Below are 26,826 nucleotides of genomic sequence, written 5' to 3' on the forward strand. Positions count from 1 at the left end.
GTACAAAGTTGCCTTATTCAGATTTGGATCTTTTTGCAGTGGGGAAAAATAAGGCGTCCAAACATTTCTGTCTACTTACAACATGTGACTTTTTATAGTGTAAATATTCTGTTTTTTTCAAATGATAATGCCTAATGAAGGGAGCCTCGCTTGGTTTTTCAAAAGTGGTGATGTTGAAATAGTTGTGATGAGAGTAGTTAAGTCAAGGAACAAAAACTTGAATTTGAATTCAAAAGAAAGAAGTTCAGGAATTTTAACGACTCAGCATTCTTGTAGCATGTAGCATAAAAACGATGCTAGCTGAATCAGTTCCACTGCAGTTAGAGCTTGAAAATGCACAGCGCGTTCTTCTCTGTCTGTTAATTTGAAAAGAGATTTTCTTCAGTGGGAAGCTATTTGAAAAAGAGAAGACCTCGACACTTTGGTCAAAGCAGGCCGTGACGAGGCTCGTGGACAGGCAGATAAATGTGTGAAATGTGACTTTGTGTTGAAGATACAACTGCTACATTCAAAAGCTAATATTGTTTGTACTATGTTTTATTGTGTTAGCGCTGAGGTGCCAGTGTGTGCAGAACAATTCAAAAATTGTGTCTTTATCCATGGTGGCCATTTTAAATTTACATCATCGTGTGTAGCATTATGCTAAGATGTATAAAAGTAGCATTACACGAAACACAAAAGCGAAAGAGATTTTCGATAGTGTAGCCCAGACGGCTATTGGCCCGAGCATAAGTTGCTAAATACAATGTAAAGGAATCCTGTGGAGTTTTCCTGTGAAGATTCCCTTCCACATAAAACATAAGCTAGCTAAGCCGGCACATTGCTACATTTTTCTTGACCACTAAACGTTGATTATTGGATTAGCACGAAGCCGTTAGCCGGAATGTAAAGCGCATAATCCGCATGTAAGAAATGCTAACAAACGGGGACACGCTCTTAAAAAAACATTGCATACTGTAGTCAAAACCTCCACTGGATACCCTCTCCAGCTGCCCTCCTAATGACAGGTAATAAACTGTATATATCTTAATTCTTAATACCCATCACTAGGAGAGTAACAAAAACTGGTTCGGAATCTGTAAAAATCATCAAGTTTGCCAAATTTATTGCAATTACAATTAAGATTTTCACATCATGTTACTTGCGCGAATACGGCAACTGGAGCGTTTTTGGTGTATTTTGCAACTTGCGAATATTCTCCCTGAATAGCCAATTGGAGTTCTCCTTCCGGAAAGCAAGAGGGGCTTAACTCCATAGATGTTGCTTCCCCTGGCAATGTTTATTTCTGTTTACTAAATTTGACGCTAAAGTTGAACCATTTAAACCAACGCGTATTCGCGTTCATTTGCGTATTTGCATTGACTTTGTATGTAATCTTTCCGCGTGAGAAATCCGCGTCGCGTTTGGTCTGAACACACCGTTAGATGATCGGACAAACACGTTCAAAATGGCCACAGTGGAAAAAGATTTGCAAGAGTGGAAAAGTGGGAAAGATGAAGTCAGAGAGGAGTTTGAATCAGTTGGCACAAAAACGTAGAAAACTAGAAGTCTTTTAGCCATGTAGATGAAGTTAGCAGCAGTAGTTAGCTGTAGGATCTTGAATAGTGTCATTACGAGTGCTTTTGGAAAGTTGTGATGGTTGTACATATTACTGTGAGCATTTTTGTGTTTCTACTATTAACAGTGTGTAAGAGAGCATATTTACGCTCCATATTATACTCTTCAGTGTGTGTGTGTGTTTACACTCTCCGCCTGCTCTTTTTACACTTTGTACCCAACTTTCCTAATAACGTAGCTTAACTTTTTGTAGATAGTTTTATTGCTTCCTTGTTCTGTAGTGCCAACGCTTTGTTGTTTGCCTGAAGAGTTCTCGTATGTTCCTGAACGAGATCTGAAGTTATTCACCGTTTTTCTATACTGTCTGATATTTAGTCTGTCGTTTTATAGCACTGCTCAGAATCTCTGGTGAGAATTATTGAACCTTATGTGGGTGACTTGAGTTATCCCACAATGCAACATGTGCCTCATTTCCACTGCGTGGTTTGGCCCGACTCGCTTTTGGTACCGCGGTCGCCATTGACGATATTGATGCAGGATGTCCCGTGTCGAGTTAGTGACGATTCTCCCCAACCAACCAATCGGTGGTCTGCACCCTTTTGTATCGGCTCAGCTCACAAGAAACCTCGACCGAGGAAAACCAAAACAGAGCGAGTAAAGATGAGCTAGCCATACCGTACCATGCGGTGGAAATGCAGCAATAGTGAATAATGCCGTGTTCACGTAATGGAAGGTAGCTATTGGATTTACTAACTTGAGAACGTTCACTTTCCCAGACAACAAAAAGACGACCCCATGTTTGAGAGTTACAGCGCTCTATCCGAGTTGTGTTCGTCTTGTTTTGACAGACTTTTAGCAGAGGCATCTCTGTTTGATTGCTTTTCCATGTCGGATATGTCCGATAACCGTTTCCCAGTCACAATTACGACTTGGGAGCTCTGTTTGGCTCTTGCGCCGGTCTTTACAATCTCCAAAGTTGTGTCATTTCAGCTATTGCTTGGACCCATGCGTGCCTCTTGACACGCTCATGGTTCCGATCGGCTGGTTGGGTCTCTGGTTACCCCCGAACCAATTAACACATCTTTAAAAACTGCCAACCAGATGTTAAAAACAAAGAAGCTAGTAGAAGCCCACACGTGACATGAACGTGGCATTAGCAGTGATTGGCAACGATCTGAGTAGTGTCTGATAGAACAGTCTGTATCTACATGGAGGTGAATGCGTGAAGGATTTTTTGCTGAGGCAGTATGTGTTGTATGAGCTGTGAATAGTGTTGGCGGTGTGTTACGTATCTGACAGGTTGCAGCACAGTCCCGCATGAACACCACACCCCGGTCTCCATGTTGCCTTGGAAAAGCAGCCGCTTGGCGTCGTTCCTCTAAAAGTCCTTAAACACTGCTGAAAAAAGCAATCCGACACTGGGATTTGAAGTGTGGCTTGGTCGTCATGGATGCCCTGTCAGCTGTAATTCAAATGGTGCTTCTCTCTCTGCCTTACACCCTGTACGGTCCCACAGGGACTCTCCACAGTATTCATCTAACACCCCCCCCCGTAGCCGCACCCGAGCAACATCCACACCTCCAGATCCTTTTGGGCGGTCAGCTCGGAAGAGCGGTCGCAGTGCCCCCCCAGAGAACTGGAAGGTGGGCGGCCGTTTGGTCTCGCTTGGGCCCACGGAGAGCCGAACTCCTCACAAAGGGCAACAAAAACAACAAACCTTTCTGTTTACTGAATGTATCGAGTGTCTGAATGTGACACGGAGAAAAACCTTTCATCTGTAGCAAAAACTGCAAATTCACCAAAGATGTTGCATCAATTGAGATCGGCTTTGCCTTCATGCATTGGGACTGAATGAAAAAAATAAAAAAGGTTTTGGAATAATCGTGAAGGAAAAGGATTGAAGTCCTTAAGATTTGAATCGGTTTGCTGGTTGGAAGAGGATGGATTACATCGTATAATGTGTAATGACCTGTACACTGCTGTGTGAATGACTCAGTGATTATTGACACTGGATGTTGATGCTGCTTTAAGATTGAGTGTGGACATTATTGTCGTGGAACACGTCACCATACTGCTGTTTGGAGCGGGTTACCAGACTGTACAGGACACACAGTGGGGGGAACTCAATACGAGAAACATCAGTATGATCTATACAGGTGTGTATGACGTTGAGCCCCCCCCCCTGTACATAGTCAGGTGTTTGGATTGCTGTGGTCTGGTGGAGGGAAAGGAACGGTCCAGAGAAGCAGCAGTGTCAGAGATCTGTTTTTACAAAGCGTGCTAAAAATAATCTAAGCTGAGATTTCAGCTCACTTTTTATACAAATACAGTCATCCCACAATCACTTGTGATAACGGATTGACATTACTGGTTTAGCCACAATAATAATAATAATGAACTTTTCTAGCTAATCTAGGTCACTCTGTGGACTACGGTTACAACCGAATACTAAACAGCAGGGTTTGCAGTTTGCAGCAGTTTGCTGATTATTCTCCCAATCTCTCCGATTATTTTCTCCGTCGGGATCTATGTTTCTCCGATTGTTCTCCCAGTCGGGAACAAGTTGTTCCGATTTATTCCGACACCACGAATGCAGCGCAAGTCTGTGTACGACTGTGCTTGACCCTAATAATTGGTTACCGTAGCAACATAAATTGAATCACTGAACGCTGGCTCTGGATTATGTGGTTAGCTCGCTTTGTGAAGCGTCTGTCCGGTACCCGCATGGCATTACATGACAGAGGTCAGGTGACACTGCGCGCTCAGACCGTCCTCCTCCTTGCAGTACCCTCTCGTGCCCGTGTCCTGCGAAGCCGGCCCCAAATCCTGGAACCTCACTTTGTGGTTGGAAGGAGAACCAATCAGAGCCCAGCAGAGCCGGGAGCATCTCAGAGGCTGGCTTTGCAGGGCCGCCCGTCACATACAACACATACGCACCTCCAGCATACTGCTCTCATACACATACACACTTTGATGCATGCTTTTCTCTACTTACACACTTTACTTGTAGCTTACGAGTGTGCGTCTTCCTGACAACTGAATGTTGGACAGTCTTCATCGCTTGAAGCATAATAGTGAACTCTGCTTTCTCTCTATTCCACTATGATGATACAGGTACTTGTTACTAATATGAAGCGATTCAATAAACCATTTCAAAAGACAAGAAAGAGACTGGAGTTTTCAATTGTTCCCTTTTTTATTTTTTTAAATGGAATGTCAGAAGTGATTATGGCTCATTTAGGAGGTTTAACTTCTCATTATTAGAAACATCACGTACAGAAAAAGGATTTGCACAATCGCATGCCACAGGTAGACAGTGTTAATGGGTTAAATAGCATTGGAATAATTACACTGTATAAAACAGACAAATGATACATAAGAGGTGTGCTTATTTCTAACTAGTCTGGGCCGCTCTACATATCTGTAGTTTGGCTCATGTGTGACAATGATTTACAGTACAAGACAAGGTGGGGGTGGGGGGGGGGTGGGGTGGGGGGGCAGTGACACTGTTGGCACATGGAAAGGCAACGTAAAGAAGGACAAATACAATTTTAAAAAGCTATTTCTAAATACAAATAAAGGAAAACACGCAGCAGGTGAAGGATAATGATGCCAGGATTCTTTCTTCTGTGGTTCCTGTTCCAAAAAATATATTATTTTTATATTTTCTGTTTCCGCCCGTGACTTTGGACAGAACTGTGGCGTTAGTCACGACGATCCTAAGGTCATAACAAAGTGAAGGAAGAGGAAGCGTGTTACTGGCAGCTTTCAGTCATGTGAATCAGTGAGCCCTGAGACAAATAGCACTTCTTCATACACTCACTCACTCATGAGTTGAATGGTAAGAGTCCCACAGTACCGGGGAGCTGGTCTTTTGGAATTGTTTTTAAATAATATAAATAATAAGCACAGCCTTCGTGTCAGGATAGTTTCTACAGAGCCTCTAAGGGGACATGGGGGAAAAAAAGAGAAATACTATTATGTTTTCTTAAGTTTCTGTTAAATTGGAGTCCCTGTGACAGCTACAGCTACTTGAGATATAGAGATATGGAGCCCTGAGTTTGATGAATTTAGTGTTCATCAGACCACAAACGAGAAAAGTCTAGCTAGCTAATTCTTTTCTCTAGCTAGCTAGTTAGCGTACGGCAGCGCTCTGTAGCTTTGAAGATGGAACTTCAGTTAGCGGCTGTGGCTAGCTAGCTAATGCTGGTCTCATTTGTGGTCTGATAAACATTCATCAGATTCAGTGCCCCGTATTGCCGTAACTACTGCAACTATCACAGGGCAAAGTACGTTTACATCTTTATTTTCCCCCCGTCCCTTTAGGGGCTCCGTACGTTTTTAATACTTTCTTTAAATACTTTTTTAACTATAAAAACATCTCCAGGAGGTCATTTTACTTTGCTAAAAGTGTATTTAAGAATGTTATTATAAAATTAAAAATCTCTTTGTAAAGCCTCCTTTCTATTGTAAACATCAGTATTTGTAGTACTTGGGCTGAAACATGCATTTAACTGTGTGTGTGCGTGCATGTGTGTGTGCATGTGTGTGTGCATGTGTGTGTGTCAGACAACACTGTGCAGAGGAGTTCCCGCGGTGTGTGAGGGGGAGTGTTCGGAGAAGGAGGACGAGGAGCGGGAGGTGGCATCTCTCTGCAGCTCCTCCACCCTCCTCTGGAGCTCCGCTCTTAAGAACAGCAGCTCCTTCAGCGTCTGATGCACCGGCACCTGAAACACACACCACACTGAGGATTACACTAGCAAACACACAACCTGAAACACACACACCACACCGAGGATTACACCAGCAAACACACAACCTGAAACACACACCACACCGAGGATTACACCAGCAAACACACAACCTGAAACACACACCACACCGAGGATCACACCAGCAAACACACAACCTGAAACACACACCACACCGAGGATCACACCAGCAAACACAAAGAAATGGTTGATATGAGATTTCAATTTCACAAGAAAAATCCTATCATTAGTACTAATATGTTAATTTTTAACAGTCATGTTCAGCAGCCTCACTGATAGTCAGAGCTTTCTGAAGAGTCCTATACACTCTGTTGGAGCCATAATGTAGTTTTGTTGTTTTCTTATGTCTTTGAGGGAAACATGGGGTGTGTACACATGCAGTCCTGACATTGAACAGTGGGTGGCACCTTAACCTGAATGTGCATATATGTAAGTGCCTGGTAATGAGGTTCAGGTGTGTGTGTGGACGGGACGCTAACAGTTTTTGACCGTGTCAATGCGGCGTGTCAAGGTGCCATGTCAAGGTAGCGTGTCAGCCGACATGTGAGCTAGTTTCAAGGGCTTATACTATCCTATAAAGTATCCTGTATTCTGGTACGGTGCCAATATGTATTTGAATAAAAGGATCAACGGATCTAAAGAAAGACAGTGCATTGGACATTGAAATGTTTGTGGAACACGCGTCCGAACAAGTTCTCCCGTTCGCCCCCCAGTGGCTTTAAAATGGATATTTGTTAAAGTCACTACAATTAAGTCAAAAACTGGCTTCATTTGAACTCGTATGGATCGTCGTTCGTTGAATTGACCAGCTGATCGACATCGATGGATTCAACAGCTGATGACGTCGCTAGAGTGAACAGCTGATCGACATCGCTAGAGTGAACAGCTGATGACTACATCGCTGGATTCAGGCTGATCGGCATCGCTGGATTCAACAGATGATCGAGTAGACATCGCTGGATTCAACATCGCTGGACATCGCTGGATTCAACAGCTGATCAACATCACGTGATTCAACAGCTGATCGAATAGACATCGCTGGAAAGTTGTGGTTGCTTTGAAATCGAATTGGACCACTGATCATCACTACCACCAAGCTACGATTTCGGACCAATGGACACTCTGAATGGACAGAGGTATGTAGCGCTAACAACATGGCCATGTTTAAAGTTGTGTGCACACTTATTATTTTGAGTGTAAATCCAATGCATTGGTTCCAACTTATAGGCCTAAGAGCTGTATGGGTGGTTTAATTTTGAATTGTATTTAATAAATGATGAATTCTGATATTAGTGTAAAGGTACAAAATCAAGGTTCTATTGTTAATGAGCCAACCGTGGCTGGAATACAGGTCAATCCCAGCACGGCCAATGGTGAAAAGGAAACACAATCTGTCAGTAAACGTCCTACTAAACTGACACAAAAGGCATTAATGGGTAAACTGGACAAGCTACAAAAGGTTCGGAAGGCCAAACTAAACAAAGCTTCTGACCTTAAAAGGACAATTCAAGACCTAATGCATGACAGAGAATATAAAACAGAGGTGCAATGTACTTTTGATAATTACACAACTCTTTGCAATGAAGCAAAGGAACAACATCAATCTCTGTCACAAATATTATCTCCTGAAGAAAAGGACAAACATGAGATATGGTTCAAAGCAAAAATGTTGAGTGTTAATGATTTTACTGATGTTGTGAATAAGTGGTTGTCTAATGCAGACATTTCCAAACCTGATGAAAATGATGATGCTTTTGAAAGTGAAGTCAAACCCAGTGACAGCATTTCCAATGTGGAAACAAATGTTTCTATTGAGAAATTGAGCAGAAAAAGTCACACCAGTTCAAGAACCAGCAAATCTTCATCTGTACGGATTCAGATAGAGGCAGAGAGAGCAGCACTTGAAACTCGCGCTGCAGCCTTAAAGGAGAAGCACGAGCTGGAGGAGCAATCTGAGTTGCTGAGAAAGCAATCGGAGTTGCTGAGAAAGAAAAAGGAAAGACTGGAGGTTGACACAGAAATGGCAGCCGTTGCTGCTAAATTAGCGGTATTTAAGGCCTCTAGTCACCAAGCTTTCTCAAACACACAATCGGATGGAATGGAATCATACTTTGAAAAAGGAGCAAGGTTAAAGGAAGTCTCTACCACACTCAACCGACATGCCAAAGCATATCAACCAACATCTGTGGACTTGCAACAACAACCACCTATTCAACAACAGTATGCATATAGGAATGCAACACATGACAACAGCACAGTCTGTCAATTGAAACCAGTAAATACATCACGCAAACCTTGCATGGATCATCCTCACGTGCAGCTAACAAATCCAGGTGGCATTCAGTCTCAACTTGCTCATAAAGGAAATGATGAAACATCGGCTCTCTGCAACCTACTGCAAAGGCAAAATGAAATAACAACGTTGCTTATTCAACAACAGGCCTCTCATTTACTACCACCAAGAGAAATTCCATTTTTTGATGGGGATCCTCTGCAGTACAGAACGTTTATCAGAGCCTTTGAACATTGTGTGGAGAGTAAAGCAAGTAACAGAGGAGACTGTCTGTATTTTTTGGATAAGTACACAAGAGGTCAACCAAAAGAGCTAGTGCGTAGTTGTCAGCATATGGCTCCAGACAGAGGCTATGCTACAGCTAAGGATCTGCTACAGGAGCACTTTGGGAATGAGCACAAAGTTACTGCAGCATATATGGAGAAAGCCCTCTGCTGGCCTTTAGTGAAGCCTGAGGATGTCAAATCTCTCCAAGCCTATGCCCTCTTTTTGCGTGAGTGTTGTAATGCAATGGAGGACATACAGTACATGAAAGAACTGGATATGCCAGCGAATATGAGAGCAGTGATTCTGAAGCTTCCATACAAACTAAGAGAAAAATGGAGAATATCTGCATGTGAGCTACTGCAAAACCTCAATCGCAGGGCAAACTTCAATGATATTGTCATATTCATCGAGCGTGAAGTCAAAATAATGTCTGACCCAATCTTTGGAGACATTCAGAATACACCACTTCAAACAGTAAACAAAAATGTGAATAAGATCAAAGCAGAATGGAAGCCAAGATTCAAAGGAAACAGTTTTGCAACTTCTGTTACTGTTGAAACCCCGGCCATTGAAGAACCAAGACGGTTAAATCATAATAAACAATCAAATAGTTCATCTGCAAAGAACACCAGCTTTTGTTTGTGTTGCTCTCAAGGTCACACACTGGAGATGTGTCCACGATTGGAAGAGAAGACACATAGGGACAAGATTAACTTTCTTAAGGATAATGGAATCTGTTTTGGCTGCCTTCGCATTGGGCATAGGAGCAAGGATTGCGATAAGCGCTTGACTTGCAAGGTGTGCAGTCTAAACCATCCCAGTGTTCTTCACATCTGCCAAAGAGAGAAAGTAGTCAACACAGACTCAAAAAGGCCAAAAGAACCATCATTGAGTAGCGCACATGTTTCTCTACACACATGTGGTCCTACAGGGGCCGGTAACAGTGATGGGATTCTATCCATCTTACCAATACAGGTGAAATCCAATAAGGGAGACAAAGTCATACAGACGTATGCTTTCTTAGATCCAGGCAGTACAGCAACATTTTGTTCTGAAAACCTGATGAGGAGGCTTAATCTGAATGGACGGAAAACCCAAATCCACTTAAGAACCATGGGCTCAGGAGCAACAGTTTCCAGCTATATGTTGACTGATTTGGAGATTTCAAGTCTCACCGGGAAAAGATTCTATGATTTACCAGAGGTCTATACCCAGAAGAAGATGCCTGTAAGCACTGATAACCTCATCAAAAAAGAGGATTTGGCAAAGTGGCCATACTTGGATGGTGTTAGTGTTCCTAACATTCAAGCTGAGGTGGAGTTGTTGATAGGTACCAACGCCTCCAAAATGCTTGAGCCGTGGAGAGTGATCAACAGCCATGGAAACGGACCTTATGCCATTAAGACCCTATTGGGGTGGGTTATTAATGGTCCCGTTCAAGGATGCAGTGATGAGCGGTGTGAGAGTGACTACCCCACTGCTACTGTCAACAGGATTTCCATACAAAACCTGGAGGAATTGCTGAATAATCAGTACAACCATGATTTTAATGAAAAAACATCAGAAGACAAAATGGAGATGTCAAGGGATGATGTGAAATTCATGGAAATCATGAAACATTCAGTCAAGCTTCATGATGGGCACTATAGCTTGAACCTTCCCTTCAAGAAAGAAGAGGTCTCGCTGCCAAACAATCAATGTGTTGCCAAGCAGCGTATTCTTGGATTGAAGAGAAAGTTTGAAAGAAATGAGAAGTTCCATCAGGAATACACCAACTTTCTCAATGATGTTATCTGTAAGAGGTATGCTGAACGTGTGCCTAAACATCAGCTGGAACGTTCTGATGGAAAGGTATGGTATATTCCACACCATGGAGTGTACCATCCTAAGAAAGGAACTCTTCGTGTTGTATTTGATTGTGGAGCTGAGTTCAGAGGAAAATCTCTCAACAGTGAACTTTTACAAGGCCCTTACCTCACCAGTTCTTTGTTAGGAGTCCTCACAAGATTTAGACAGGAACCCGTGGCTTTGATGACTGATGTTCAAGCCATGTTCCATCAAGTCAAAGTGGCACAGAAAGATGTGGATTTTCTTCGGTTCTTGTGGTGGCCTGAAGGCAATCTTATGCAAGAACTTGTGGAATACAGGATGACTGTGCATCTGTTTGGGGCAGTGTCTTCACCCAGTTGTGCTTGTTACGCACTCCGGAAGGCTGCAGAAGATAACCAGAACAGTTTCCCTGCCGAGGTAATTGATACAGTCAATAGAAACTTTTACATGGATGACTGTCTGAAGAGCTTGCCATCTGAGGAGGAGGCTGTTGAAATGGTCCGGAATTTGACAGCCGTTTGTCATAAGGGAGGATTCCATTTGACAAAATGGATTAGCAACAATCGTGGAGTATTGCTATCCATTCCAGAAGAGCACAGATCTAAGAACCTGCATGAGCTGGATTTGGACAGAGACCAACTGCCGGTTGAGAGAGCCCTTGGTCTTCATTGGTGTGTAGAGACAGACACTTTCAAGTTCAAGATGTCACTCAAGGAACAGCCTCATACTAGACGTGGGATTCTATCCGTGGTCAGCTCAGTTTATGATCCTTTGGGATTCCTGGCACCACTCACACTTCCAGTTAAACTCATATTACAGGATCTCTGTAGGAAGAACTATGGATGGGATGATCAGATCCCCCCAACTCTCCAACAGCAGTGGACCCAATGGTTGAGAGACCTGGAAAGAGTGACAGCATTCAAGGTAAATAGATGCCTCAAACAGACAGATTTTGAAAACCCCATTCATGGACAGTTACACCACTTCTCGGATGCCAGTGAAAGTGGATATGGTACTGTGACATATCTCAGGATGCAGAATAGCTACAACAAGACTCATGTCTCTTTCATGCTAGGCAAAGCCAGAGTGGCACCAATAAAGCAAGTGACAATTCCTCGTTTGGAACTTACTGCTGCCGTTCTTGCTGTTCGAGTGGACATGATGCTTAGAGCAGAATTACAGCTTCAACTTGAAAAGTCATGTTTCTGGACTGATAGTACTTCAGTTTTAAAGTATATCAGAAACGAGGACAAGAGATTCCAAACCTTTGTGGCGAACAGGATATCTACCATTCGAGGAGCAACTGATGTCTCACAGTGGAGATATGTTCCTACCACACAGAATCCTGCCGATGAAGCCTCAAGGGGATTCAAGATGGACCATTTGATGACAAACAGAAGATGGATTGATGGACCTGACTTTCTTTGGAAAGCAGTGGAGGAGTGGCCTGCTCGCAGCTTTGATTCCAACATTGCTGCTGATGACCCAGAGGTCAAAAAGGAACTTATAACCAACGCAGTGATTGTTGAAGATGCACCAAATGCCACCCATCAACTGATAACATACTTTTCGGACTGGAAAAGGTTGAAGAGGTCAGTAGCATGGATTCTGAAAATAAGAAAAGCTCTACTGGAAATGAGTCAAAAAAGGAAACAAATGAGTCATGAAGATACAGACATGAATGGCAACAAATTGGAACAGGAAATGCACCAAATTAAAGCTGTGTTAAGGGGACAGAGTTTGACTCCAGATGATCTTTCAGGAGCAGAAAAATCGATCCTTCGCTTCACTCAGCAGGAAAGGTTCCATGAGGAATTGGCAGCGTTAACATCTGGCAAACGTGAAGTGAAAAAGGATAGCACCATTTACAAGCTGGACCCGGTTCTGAAAGATGGATTGCTTAGAGTTGGAGGGAGATTGAGTAAGGCAGCCATGCCTGAGGAGACAAAACATCCGGTCATCCTATTCAAAACCCAGCATGTATCCACTCTACTATTACAGCACATTCACGAACAGGTGGGCCATGGTGGAAGAAACCATGTTCTCTCCAGATTACGGAGGAAATACTGGATTACAAGTGCTAATGCAGCAACAAGAAAGATCCTGTCCAACTGTGGCTTCTGTAAGCACCATAAAGGGAAGTTGTGTGAGCAAAAAATGGCAGACTTGCCTATTGAAAGACTCGTTCCTGATCTGCCTCCATTCACCAACGTCGGAGTTGATTATTTTGGGCCAGTTGAGATCAAAAGAGGACGTAACCTTGAAAAACGCTATGGAGTCATATTTACATGTATGGCATGTAGAGCAGTCCACTTGGAAGTTGCCTACTCTTTGGATACTGACTCATGTATAAATGCTTTACGCAGGTTTGTTTGTAGAAGAGGACAAGTCTCTCACTTAAGATCTGACAATGGAACCAACTTTGTTGGTGCCGAAAGGGAGTTGAAAAAAGCTCTTGCTGCTTTAAATCACAGGAAGATACAAGCGGCTTTTCTACAGGAAGGAATAAAGTGGAGCTTCAACACACCAACGGCTTCTCATCATGGAGGTGTATGGGAGCGCATCATAAGGATGATTAGACGGATACTAACATCAGTCTTACATCAACAAACCCTGAGTGACGAGGGATTGCATACTGTTCTGTGTGAGGTCGAAGCCATTTTAAATGACTGCCCTATCACCAAGTTATCTGGAGATCCCAATGATCTAGAAGCTCTTACACCCAACCACCTGCTGACAATGAAAAGAAAACCAGTCTTACCACCTGGACTGTTTGAGAAGACAGACCTCTATATCAAAAGAAGATGGAGACAAGTACAGTACATCGCCGACCTTTTTTGGAAGCGCTGACTAAAAGAATACTTGCCTTTGCTACAGGAGCGCCAAAGGTGGAGTAAGGAGAGACGAAGTCTTGTTCCGGGAGACATTGTACTTGTTGCAGATGCTACAGCTCCACGTAGTTCCTGGTTACTCGGAAAAGTTCTAGAGACCTATCCTGACGGGAAAGGACTGGTGCGATCTGCACGAGTGCAAACCAAGACTAGCACGCTGGACAGGCCAGTGACCAAACTTTGTCTTCTACAAGAAGCTGAAACATAACAAAGTTATTTGTGACCTCTTACCCTTAGGAGAATTTTGGGTTTTTGTTTGTTTTGTTTATTCATTTTATTATGGATTTATTGGCTCCATTATATAAATATCTATTAAATTGTTTATGCCCTCCTGCCATTAACAATTAGGGGCCGGTGTGTTGGAGCCATAATGTAGTTTTGTTGTTTTCTTATGTCTTTGAGGGAAACATGGGGTGTGTACACATGCAGTCCTGACATTGAACAGTGGGTGGCACCTTAACCTGAATGTGCATATATGTAAGTGCCTGGTAATGAGGTTCAGGTGTGTGTGTGGACGGGACGCTAACAGTTTTTGACCGTGTCAATGCGGCGTGTCAAGGTGCCATGTCAAGGTAGCGTGTCAGCCGACATGTGAGCTAGTTTCAAGGGCTTATACTATCCTATAAAGTATCCTGTATTCTGGTACGGTGCCAATATGTATTTGAATAAAAGGATCAACGGATCTAAAGAAAGACAGCGCATTGGACATTGAAATGTTTGTGGAACACGCGTCCGAACAAGTTCTCCCGTTCGCCCCCCAGTGGCTTTAAAATGGATATTTGTTAAAGTCACTACACACTCCTTTACATTTTAACCATTTAAATGTTGGTTTACATAATGCTTCTGTTTTTTAAATAATAAGAAACACAAAAATGTTATTTCCTACATACCAAATTTTTCATTTTGTATTCATTCACAACATTGATTTTGATGCCTTACATCAGTGATTTTCAACCGCTAGTGTGCCGTGAGAGATCGTCAGGTGTGCCGTAGGAAAATGTCCAATTTCACTTAATGAGTCCAATAAAATATTATTTAGTTGTTGCAAATACTTTGCCATTGTTGAGCGTCTGAGCTGCAATATAGTGTCTGGCTAAGTAATAAATACTCTTCCATGCCAGTGGGTGACAGTAGGTAGCGCAGTATTGACCGTGTTCATTTAGGACAGTAGAATGAAATGACGTGCGAGGTTGCGATGACGAGACAAACAGCGATGGAGAAATATTTGAAAAGGAAAAATGCAGACTCTGAACTGGGCCCCGGACAACATTCTATGAAAAGCCTCGTAAGGATCAACACATTGAGAGACTTGTCATTAAATTGTCAGCATATATCCGTTCCTCGGTACAACGGCCCATCAGAAAATATCATACGTTTATCATAACTGGCCCGCCACACCACAGAGCTCCGGGAAGAAATGTGGCGATGTGAGCTGGCTTTATGTGCGACATAACGCAGCATCTCACTGCGCTAAACCTGCAGCTTCAGGGACGGGGACGTGTGATCATCACAGACATGTGTGATGCAGTAAAAGTCTCCACCGCTGGGTTCCCGACTGCGCATTTTGCTGATAAACTGGCTTGGCACGGAGTTCACTCGGCGATTTGCCGACTTTGCAGCTCAGAAATTTAAATTTGAACTGCTCAGCAATCCGTTTGCAGTTGATGTGGAAAGAGCACCTGTGGAGCTGATAGATCTCCAGTGTAATGAAACTCAAGGCAAAGTATGACTCTGAGGGCGCTGCACAGTTTCCAAGCTTCACCCCCGAAACAATGCCTTAACTCTGCCTCCATGCTGCTCAAACGCTCTGCATGTTTGGAAGCACATACCTGTGTGAGCAGCTGTTCTCTGTGATGAAGATGAACACAAACCCACACAGGAGTCGTCTCACTGATGCACACCTTCACTCCATCTTGAGGGTTTCCACAGAACCTATATAACCCCAGATATTAATGAACTAGCAGCCAAGAAAAGAAGCCAAACATCTGGCTCTGGTACATATGCATACAATAATGTAGCCTACCTAAACATGTATTCTTTTTGCACTTTGTCCAATATCCCTTCTATCCTGTTTATTAAATGGTAACTCTATTTGGCCCTCAACGTAGTCCCAATTTTTAATTTTGTCCCTCCCTGGGATTGAGTTTGACACCATGGCGCGTATGCAGTATTATGCTAAAAGGTGTCATTTTGTAACTTTTTTGGTTGTTGGTGTGCCGCGGGATCTTTTTAATGTAGAAAATGTGCCGCGGCTCAGAAAAGGTTGAAAAACACTGCCTTACATCACACACTACTGCTCCATAATAGAGCAACATCGCCCCCTAGTGGGATCAGGGAGAACAGCACGTATTTGGCCCGCAGAGCAAGCAGGGCTTGCACTGAAAGCCTGGGGATGTGCGTTTCCGTATGGGTCTGATAGTAACTTCCATAATCTGGAGGCCATAGGCTCCGCCTACCTGTGGTCTCATGCGCGGGTTCCAGCGGGCGTAGTAGCCCGTCCACAGCTCCAGATGTCTGGAGGAAACCAGCGGACACAGAACGTGGTGCTCATAGTCCACGTAGAAGGGGTTGGTGAAGTCCTCAGGCTGGCTGGTGGGGGGTGGGGTGGGGGGGGGGGGCAACAACATTGGAACAGTCAGACAGTCACTCCTACCACTGTCACTCCTATCAAGGCGGTGAGTATGTTACCTGTTAATGTAGGACCACAGGGACACGGTGTTGGTCTGCACCTCCTGCACGGGACAGAAGAAGAGCTGAATGTGACACGGCTCCATCAGACAGGTCTCCCCCCCCCCCCCCCCCCCACACACAAGAAGAAGAATAGTACGTACCTTAGCCGCCCTCTCCTGTTCGCTGCTGTACAGGAATGTACCGAACAGACAGCTGTAGAGGTGGTCCAGCACGGTGATCAGGAACAGCTCGTTGATCTCAAAGGCTGCTGGGAACTGCAGTCAAGAGGCACAGAAGGGTTAAGAGTGACAGCTTCGAAATGTCCACGACACCTTTAGAGCAAAGGGATGAAAGCCAGGTGGAACTTTAACCCTGTGGAGATCACCGATCTCTGTGATCGGAGCCCATTTGCAAATGCTGTAATAATCTGTTGAAAGACAACTTGGTTGTGAATCTTGATTTCCTGTTAGTTACCTGTCGAGTCATCTGCCAGACGCAGTCTATGAACTGGACGAAGAGAGGCGAGCGCTCCGAGTTAGCATGGTTCTCGTCGCCGTGACCGACGCGCTGCGGCACAAAGCAGAACGTTAACCGACACTGAATCAGGTTCTTATGTGGAACAAGTATTCAACACAGAGAGCGGCCGTGATGTGTCACATAATATGTCTCTTTTCTCCCCTGTTGTTCATTTGGTGTTTCTATCACATTAATGCATCATGTCTACATTCTGGGCATTTATCTCCAGAGAAATGATTTAAAGTCGTTGTCACGCCACAGAAAATGCTTCGATGATCACAATGACTGTTCCTTACGGCGGCAAACTTGTGTCCAAAGCTGACCCACTCCTTCTCCACCAGAACCTGCAAACACACACAGAACATTATCACGCTGCGGGGAGGAAGACTACGGCACACGGCTGATTATCGCGGCGCAGTGTCGGTGTCACCTGGAACCCTCGGAGCGTGCGGTAGTGGCTGTCCAGCATCAGCATGGCCAGAGAGGTGAGCTGAGCGGTCCGGTCCCAGCCGTCGCTACAGTGCACCACCACCGATGTCTTCCCCGATTCCAGCTTGTCTGCTATCTTTGCTGCTCCCGCTAATAACAGCTAACACACACACACACACACACACACACACACACACACAGGAGAGCATTGTTAGTAAAATACTCCCACAGTGATGAAGAAACAAGTGTGTGCTGTGAGTTACCCGTATGTACTCCAGCCAGTGCGTCTGGTCGATAGCGGAGTGCCAGTGGGCTTCATCGATGGTGGGGTAAACCACGTCCTTCATCTTCCTCAGAGACTCCCTCATCACGTGGATGTTGGGGATTTCCAGGAAGTTGAGCTCCACGTTTGGGTAGAAGCTCTCACTCTCGTACCCTCCGTCCTTCGCCTGCACGTGGGGGGAGGCGGTGGAGGGAGGGAGGGAGGGAGGGAGGGGGAGAGCGAGAGAGAAGAAAATAAGTCAACGTGCAACACAAGAAAGCAGGAGAAGTGTCAGCGCGTCGCACCTTGTTGGTCACCGCCACGCTGCTCTGTCGGGCGTCAAAGATGGTGAGCTTGTGGGACTGGGCGTTGGCGTCCATGATGATTTGGAGGAAGCGCTCGTCCTCTTTGCAGCGGCGGTCCGATGGTCCGACGAGCGGCTGGCTGCAGCGTACGATGGTGGCCTGAGTCTCTGGGTGGATCCAGGACAGGACCTGCAGGAAGAGCAGGTGTTGGTTCAGGACCCAGAGGACCAACAGGAAACGCATCAGTGAGCTTTATCAACACACCAATGTCCTTTATTTTGACTCAATACCACACACACACACCGTCCTGCTGCCACACATACTCACTAGAGCATCAAATGTGGATTCATCCTCTGCTAAACATAGTCCCAAACTCATTCACTATTACCTTCTGTTCGAGTAATGTTTGCTAAAAACTGACCTGCTGTTTTAGGAAATTAAAACTAAATTAATTAAAGAAAAATTACAAAAAATAGATATTTTTTTTTTTTTAAGCTACAGGTCTTCAGTAGGAATAGATGGGCTTGATGCTGAGAGAGAGACAGGGTACAACAACCTAAAGGATGAGGCTACTACTGTAGCAGGCAGGTGTATTTTGGTTGGAGAGTGCACTGGAGGCCAAACATTTTGAGTGCATCTTAAAAATTAAAATCTCCTCGAGTTCTATTCGGAGCACAATGGGCCAGCTGCCTCCTACAAAGGTCTAGAGTCTCAAAGCTGCACCAGCAACGCAACAAAAAAAACACTAACCCTGCTGACCTGTTCTGGAGCTCTCTGGCGGTGCCTGGGTCGTGCTTCCCAGTGGACAGGGCGGCAGTCCCCTTGACTTTGTTATTAATGTTGATATTGTAATATAGTAATAAGCTTCTCCACTGACTAAATGTTAACTGGTCTGTATTTACTGTACTTGTTGTTCAGTTCATGTATCGTCTTTTATCTTGCAAAAGTATTATTAATATATAAATATACTTATGTTAGTATGTGCTTGTGATACTGACCGGTATGCGGTGCTTGGCTCTGAACACTGCCACCCGTCTGACGTCCTCCTCTGTGATGTGGGTGGGGACCACCAGGATGGAGGGATAGGTGTCACACAGCTCGTAGCTGCTGTTCATCTTACTGATGGCCCAGCTCTCGTTAGGGAGGCCCTGACCACACACACACACACACACACACACACACACACACACACACACACACACACACACACACACAATAAAGAGTACTCCATACAGCGTTACTATGCAGTGTTGCCTGTGGAATGAGAGGCTTGTTGTGCGATACAAAATATCAATTAGTATTCCACAGCACGTTTCTCCATCACTGTTAAAGACAGCATAGATAAGCTTCACTTTCAGCTTCCTGTCGGAAAATATTCCAAATATAGAACATACCTAAACACAGAAGTACATTAATCTGCTCACGTCTACTGTAGTAATACACCGACTATGGAGAAGTACCTCAGACAAACCGTCCCTTTAAGCTACTGCCAATCAAGCACTTCCTGTGCAGACATTTCACATTAAAAGTATTCCAGGTGACTTAATCCGCCTTGAAAAAATGTGGACTGATAGAAAATTAAAAAAAAAAAAGAGTTTTTGCGTTTGACATAACTGTTGATTTGCTGATAGAATTCTTGGAGTGTTTCCATGAAGTGTGTGGTGAGCGATGGATGTGTCTGAGTGTGCACTCACCAGACGTCTGTACTCTGCTGCTGGGTCGTACACCTTCCAGCCGTCCACGGGGAACTGCTCCTGGTACAGGAAGGAGAACAGGGGCTGAAAGAGTCACAGGACACGTGTTAGTGTTCACAGCCCCGCCTTCAGTTTCATTATCAAGTAAGTTATTGATTATTAATTTCAAAGAATTAATCTGTTTACGATGCAATCCCATCAAAACCTCCCATAAACCAAACTGATGTCATCAAATCATTTATTTAGTCTAAACAAAACTGCCAATTGTGTAGCCTCCATTAGTGAATACTGAGTGAGACTGACCAGGCTGTGGGAGAGGGGGAAGGCATGTTTGGACAGCAGCTCCACCACGTCCGGATGGCTTTCCTCCGTCTTGTAGGCGAACCTGGGACTCCTCATGTCCTGATGACAAAGGGAGGACACAGAGAGAACACGAATCGTCAGTTTTAACGCAGACTCGTCAGTTACTGCTGAAATGGTGTCCCTGATTCTCTGGTACCTTGCAGACCAGCTCCAGTCCCTTGGTGTTCTCTCCCTGGTTGGGAACACTGATGGTCTCCAGTCTGCTGATGACTCCCAGGTTCACGTCGAGAACGAACGGAGACTCCTGGATGTGCACAGACATTAACACACAGCTGCAAAAACACACAGAGTACTGCGATTGTAAAGTAAAGGTGTAAAATAATAAATCTGAAGTACCCGTTCCACGCTGGTGAAGTAGAGCTTGTAGTCTGTGATGGTCAGGGTTCCATTAACCAGACCACTGAACGGACAGATGTACATCACATCCTTAACTGCACGTCACACACAAAGAAACAAAAAGGTATTGATTTATGGGCAGGTAAGAAAGGTAAGACTATGCTGTTTGAAAATATAGATATATGTATAATATATAAATATATTGCCTACTACATGATGAATATGGACACAGAACGGAAGCCCAGAGAAAAAAAAATCCTGTGGTTCTTTTTCTTAGTCAGAGATAAATAGTTTTCCCTCCTGACTTACGAACAGCGCAAACAACAGGAAAACTGCTGACAGAGCGAACAGTGTTAACCTGAAGGGGATCCAGAGGATGGGCGCTACACTTCCACTGTGACGCTGTGGGTCTGGACTGCCGTACGAGAGCAGTGCAGAGCTAACCAGTGGGGCACGCTCACGTGCACTAAAAACATAGTTACTATATTCATGCTCTGAGTATTGAATTTAGCACCTCTAAGTCCTAAACATGAGAGAGAAAACCATTTACATCAGGCTTCACAACGGAGCACCAGAAGAGTTTTTGTCCTCTTGGGGCTTCCGTCACACAGGGCTGCAGGACGGCGGAGGCGAACTCACCTGTAGTCTGGACGCTCTCTCCCGGTAGCAGAGGAACCTGGTCCTGGAACATTGTGACCGGCGCCCCGTATCTCAAAGCTGGAAGGTTCTGCACAGAACACAGACCGGTCAGTGGGACCACAACAGGCTAGACCTGCACCACCGACACCTGACACAGCATTATTGAACGTGTAATGAACGGCTGAGATGGGCTTTATCTCTCTGTGTAGAGTGTATTTAGACGACACCATCTGCAAGCTAACCGAACCAACGCTGCTAATGCTAGCGAGTAGCAGAGAGATGTCCCCTCAGGTCTGATGAGATGTAACAGGATGCTATTCACTGTTAGCCACTCTCTGATGCACTTGTTTTACTGATACAAATCAAAGTGCCTTCTTTAGGATGAAATGATGCCTGTTAAGAAGGCAGCTTGCTAAAACATTGATCGTAATTACTCAAACTCAATGCATCAGAGCTTTTTTTAATAGATAAATGAAAGCTGATATAAATCACAAGGCACAAACACAACACTGATGTCAGAGAAATATTAATGGAATATTTCTAAATATTAAAGTGATAGTGTTAGAAATTAGGCAACAGAGAAGAAAGTTCTAAATTAATGAATTAATACATTCTAACATTCTCCCTAAAAAACAAAGGTCAGCATTGATACAACAGAGACTTTTAGTCCCTTGTATGGGAAGCATTGGATCCTACACTTCCCACAATGCAAATCAACAGCTTCTTCCTCCCGGTCTGTCAAACTCCAAACTTGTTATGCTACACGTGTTATTTGCCGTCATTTCTTCAGGACAGCAGCGCTGAACGGAGCTGAGACAGAAGGAGACGACAAGGCATGCAGACCAGGACAGAGGGAGGAGGAGGAGAACACGAGGAAGGACAGACAGAGAGAGAGAGAGACAGACAGACAGACAGACCCAGAGACAGACAGAGAGAGACTTGCCAAAGCATTGGAAGGATGCTCAGAATCACTATCTCCATGGTAATAAAGCCCTTCATCTTGTGAGTCTTGCTGCCGGGGAGAGCAGCATGGAGAGAGTGAGAGACAGAGAGACATCATACAGTAAAGAGACATTATTCTGTAGGACACCGTTATTACCGTCACTCCCCTCTCTGCTGGGCTGAGCTGGGTGTGTGGAGGTCAGAGCCCACACACCAAAAATACACATTATTCCGCGTCCACACAATGATGGATTCCACTGGAAGCTGGCTGAAGTCCATAAGAGTGTGACCGAGGCTAATCTGTCCTGTGAGCAACGGGGCAAGATCCCGGTATCGGACGCGTTCTGGTTTCTCACTGAGAAATATTAACCAATCACGTTGGAGCAGGCTTTGTTTCAATGCAGGCTGAAATGCAGTCTGGGAACCCGCCGGCCATCGCCTGACACTGCTTTAGCTTTCAATTAGCTCAGCTGATCCGGCTCTCTGTGAAACAAACCGGTTGGACACGCTGTCACTCAACTCCAGGTCCAGTCTCAAGTTGTAAATAATAACCGGCACACGTAAAAGGAAGTCTTGGTCCGGATATCCGCTGGCTACACCGCAACCCAAGAAATATAGACCGATGTCCCCAGAGGCTACATCACCGTCAGACTCACAGACTGCATGGCTGCTGACTTTTCAAACTGTTTCAACAGCCACGTCCACCCCATTGTTTCTTCTGCTGATGCTCCACACTCACATGATCAGAAATCAGTCCTGATCATTAATGATTGGATTTTCATATCCATCACTGTGATGAAGTACCGTGGTCTGTCAAATTCACCGGAGACCATCTGGTTATTTTTAGCCATAAACTGTCTCTCAATTCATTTCCCAGGCTTGTAAACACATCACTATGAATACCAATTAGATAGTATGTATTATATACTATATAAGTAACAAAACATTGCAGAACAGAAATGGAAAAAAATGTTATTCAAATTCATCCTGAGTGGGACATTAATGTCTGAATCAAACATGACAATGCATGACAATCCATCCAACAGTTGTTGAGAGGACGGTCACATTTAACAGTGACACACTGATGAATGTTATTAGAGCTGCACTCCACTGGTGTCAGATTCACCCTGAGCTCTGATAGGATTCATTGTGGTGTTACGAATAAACAAATAAAAAGTGTGAAGAAAGGTACAGAGAATGAAGAAGAAGAAGAAGAAGAAGAAGAAGGCAGACTGAGCTGGATCTGGTGGAGATGAAGTGTGCAGTGGGTCTGATGCAGGAAGCAACTCTGACCTCAGACATCAGTGACACCGCATCCTGTTGGCTACATGAAACACAATGTGCACCCTCAAAGCTTATTACACTTAATATGATCTTTGCATCAGTGGAGTGAAGCGCACAGATTTATCAGCTGCCGTTTCATTATTCCTGTCTGAAAAAAGTAAACACTAGCAACCGTTAGCAGTAGCTTTAGCCTGAAGCTAAGCTAGGCTTTTGGCTAATTAGCACACAGACCTGTGTACGTGCGTCTGTGAAATGTACAGTATGTAACAGAAGACAAGCTGATGAGACTACAACTCTTACCCTGGGAGTCAGCCTCTTGGACACCTGGAGACACCAAGTACACACACACACACACACACACACACACACACACACACACACACACACACACACACACACACACACACACACACACACACACACACACACACACACACACACACACAGGGTTCATGCGAAATGGAATCGACTACATTCACTACATTCGGTGCAAACGGCAAAAAGCAAACGCAACAACTGAAAGCTGCAGAGCGGCTGAGCAGATGTATATTTAAAACCAATAAGCAACATGAAAGCGCTGCATAAGACTTCATTCCACAGACGTGATATCTCTAAAGGACACTGAGCATTATTTATGAAGCTTTCTGTCTTGTTTTAAAAGATCATCTTTCAACTGTGGGAACGACACAAACTATATTCAATTGACCTCTACTGTATTGGGGTGGAGGCAGAAATCTCAAGAGACTCCAAACCAGGAAGCAACCTCTGGTTCTGAAAGTTGAAGCCAATAAGGAAGTGTGTTAAAGCTGCATTATCTCTAATGTCCACCAGGGGGCGACTCCTCCGGTTGTATAGAAGTCTATGAGAAAATGACTCTACTTCTCTCTTGATTTATTCCCTCAGTAAACATGAGTTTATGGTCTCAATCTCTAGTTTCAAGTCTTCTTCAATACAGCATGATGTTCATTTAGTAAATTATGGTCCATTTAGAGTCAAACAGACCATAAAGCAGGGTATGCTAGGGCGGGGCTACTTGTGATTGACAGGCCTCTACCGCTACCAGAGCCGTTGACGGCGTCCCTACGTCACTGCTCGGCAGTCCAAGTAAAAAAACAAACCGCGCTGGTTTACAAGATGTCGTCATAGCTTTTTTAATGGTTATGAAACAATGTCAACGACTCTATGAGATCATGATGGTGCACAAGTCATGGAAGTTCGATTATGTCTTGCTCTCACCTTTCCTCTTATCTGGAGCTATATTTAAGGATGTTGTCACCAGGCTTACTTCGACTACTTGACCTGAGCCCAGCGGGTCACGGCAAAGTATCTGGTGTCGGGTCCCTTTGTTGCATACAGCAGGCCCGTGTGAGGGAACGCGAGGCTGTGGGTTATCGTAAACTATTTTCTCTCCTGTGTTTATGCCTTAAGAACAGGTAAAAAAATTAATATATGTGTGCGTGTGTGTTAGCAAGTTATATAAATGACCTGGAAGAAAACATGAATGATCTTAATCCTGTGGAGAACATGGGGTAATGGTGCCCTTCAGCCTCTTGTGGCCGAAATGAGTATTACAACAACAAACATTAAAATTATCCTGACAAAAAATGTTGTCTCTTGAACCAATCTGCCGGTTGAAGGAATATTTAAATCACAAAAACAAACGTGTGCTTTGGTGGAGGGATGCAGGCTGCTGACAGCCAGAAGCGGAAGACAAACTGCACAGCAGCTCAGCAGTCGCTTCATCTAAACAGTGACAGCAGCTGTGACACTTTACATTCACACATACTGAACACACACACACACATATATTTCTGCCAGCCTTACCATGAAATCTGGTCTTCTCCTAGCCTATCAAGTTACAAAACACACACTGATGAGAAATACTGTCAGCAGAGTGAGAGAGAGAGAGTGAGAGAGTGAGTGAGAGAGTGTGTGTGTGTTAGCTACCTTGTTGTCCCTGGTGATGTCAGACGGGACTGATCCTGAGATCTGACTGGAGATGGTGGCTGCTATCAGCTGTTTACACCACTCCACATGAGAACCTGTTGGACTGAACAGAACAAGAAAAAAAGTTGATACATAGTATGTATTCACCGAACTGTGAAAAAAAAAATAGATACAAATATTTTTTTGAAATGGCTGTTAACCTGCCAATCAATGAAACTTAACACAACCAGGGCAAGATGTTTCACACATCTGCAGGAAGTGTTTTATTAACTGTGGCTTAACTGTAGTAAGGTTGACAGTGTTGAGTTGAACATAACTCTGTTGTACGGATGGAATGAGTGCTACAGAAATCCACGTTATACTGAATTCATCATGAGAAGCAAGTACAGTGATAACCCCCCATTTGTATTTTAGCAAACAATGTATTCCTGCACGAGGATCTCTGAAAGGTCGGTAACTTCACTACGCTGGATTGTTTTAACTGATCCAAGCTAAAAAGCAGCTCAGCGATGACGACTCTTTCCTAAAGAGTGTAGCTAGCAGCACGAGCTCCAACAGTCGCTAAATCTAGCGAGAAAGCTGCTTCCCAAAATCAAATCAGGGCCGAATAAAATGATTGGACAGCCACAGGGTGTGCAGCCATTTAATGCATTACTATTAATATTTCTGCTTATATTATGCTCACAAAGGGCTTATTATGAATCAAATTATTTTGATCAAATTATAACCAAACTAATATGAGGGTCCAGACCTGGTTTTCAGTTGTGAGAGGAGTTTCCAAATATCATATTCAGGAAGACGATTTAACACGTATTATTATAATAAACAGACAACTTCAATACAAATAGAGTTAGATTCGATGGTTCTTGGACTTGTATGGTGAGTCCCTCACGGACAGACTCCTCTATAAAGAACGCGTGTGTAAACACAGTTAGTACAGTACCGAGGTCTGTTTTAGCTACTAACGTGATACCAGCTAGCCCTGTTTCACTGATCCACGGCCAGCTGTTCGCTGTGTTAACCCCCTGGTAGACTGGCGTGTTGTCGAACATGTTAGCTGTCTTCTGCTCGTTCATGCTCATTTAGATGCACTTTCAGCCTTTAGCTGCACTACCATAGCTACTGTACTGGAACATTACCGTCACGACAAACTACGGTGGAAAATCAGCTAATATGCTGTCGCCTTGGCTTACTGCTTGCTTTAAAAGTTGAAATTGTGAAATATTTTGCATTGGAGCTACGCCGAATTAAAGAAACAGTTATTTTGACTCAGGAAATGTTTTGTGTAATATTTCACGGGGACTGACATATTGACGAAAGGCAAAAGAAGAGACGTGAATGGGCGACGCATGCCATATCTTTGTAACATCGAGCCCACTCACCTGTCCAGGGTTTCACCGGTAGCTGGTCCGCCGGTGGCCGAGCTCCAGAGCTTTCTGTTCGGCCCTGCTCCGTCCGCCGCCCCGACAGCTCCGGCCTGTTTCTCCATCTGCCAGACAACTGTTTCCTTTCTAGGTCACTGTGGGAGGAGGAGGACGAGTTCCTCTAACACGAGGATGCGGATGAAATGAAACCTCGGTTTAATTCCAATGTCCGCCCTCAGCTGTGCGCGCTTGTTTCGCTTCAGGTCTCGCGGCTCAATGTAGATGTATTTTAGAACGCTTCCTGTCATTTGGGTTTTTGTGCTTCCTCCTGCCCGCCTCTCACGCGCATCTGTGCCTCGCTCTGAAGCTCCGCCTCTCTACAACACGCCAGAGATGCGAGGATGAGACGACGCCAAGTATTTTGGGTGGATGTTCAACAACTGGGCAAACAATTACAATTTAATT

The 26,826-nt window shown here is 44.3% G+C and overlaps 1 protein-coding gene across 8 annotated transcripts; it reads right to left on the reverse strand.

The window, feature by feature from the left end:
• Positions 1 to 4,734: 4,734 nt before the first annotated feature.
• mtmr1a (myotubularin related protein 1a) lies at positions 4,735 to 26,691 on the reverse strand. Of its 8 annotated transcripts, XR_012952992.1 has the most exons (21): positions 26,380 to 26,691; positions 24,998 to 25,100; positions 24,875 to 24,898; positions 23,351 to 23,374; positions 21,768 to 21,836; positions 20,825 to 20,912; positions 20,186 to 20,280; positions 19,986 to 20,093; positions 19,790 to 19,888; positions 19,487 to 19,570; positions 18,791 to 18,940; positions 17,793 to 17,981; positions 17,489 to 17,674; positions 17,227 to 17,385; positions 17,093 to 17,140; positions 16,755 to 16,847; positions 16,442 to 16,555; positions 16,299 to 16,342; positions 16,067 to 16,199; positions 13,586 to 13,807; positions 6,148 to 6,284 (listed from the first exon to the last, which is right to left on the reverse strand). XR_012952992.1 is itself a non-coding variant. In XM_076087116.1 (20 exons), exons 1-20 carry the CDS (start codon positions 26,484 to 26,486, stop codon positions 6,123 to 6,125), a joined length of 2,079 nt encoding a protein of 692 aa, XP_075943231.1. In that variant the 5' UTR covers positions 26,487 to 26,690; the 3' UTR covers positions 4,735 to 6,122. The 8 variants fall into 8 exon arrangements, 7 of the variants coding, with proteins under 7 accessions (XP_075943231.1, XP_075943232.1, XP_075943233.1 ...); XM_076087116.1 differs by lacking the exon at positions 13,586 to 13,807 and having other exon boundaries at positions 4,735 to 6,284; positions 26,380 to 26,690; XM_076087117.1 differs by lacking the exons at positions 13,586 to 13,807; positions 24,875 to 24,898 and having other exon boundaries at positions 4,735 to 6,284; positions 26,380 to 26,690.
• Positions 26,692 to 26,826: the final 135 nt, after the last annotated feature.

This window comes from Anarhichas minor, unplaced genomic scaffold, assembly GCF_050575085.1.
Source record: "Anarhichas minor isolate MPS153535 unplaced genomic scaffold, ASM5057508v1 ptg000009l, whole genome shotgun sequence".
NCBI lineage: Eukaryota > Metazoa > Chordata > Actinopteri > Perciformes > Anarhichadidae > Anarhichas > Anarhichas minor.

Excerpts from the sequence above, each read along its gene's own strand:
- mtmr1a (XM_076087116.1), bottom strand. The coding sequence starts at position 26,486 with ATGGAGAAACAGGCCGGAGCTGTCGGGGCGGCGGACGGAGCAGGGCCG. Across the intron at positions 19,571-19,789 it reads TCCCCCTCTCCCACAGCCTG|CCCCTGTTCTCCTTCCTGTA; the intron begins GTCAGTCTCACT and ends TGACTCTTTCAG. Across the intron at positions 17,386-17,488 it reads ACTGGCTGGAGTACATACGG|CTGTTATTAGCGGGAGCAGC; the intron begins GTAACTCACAGC and ends TGTGTGTGTTAG.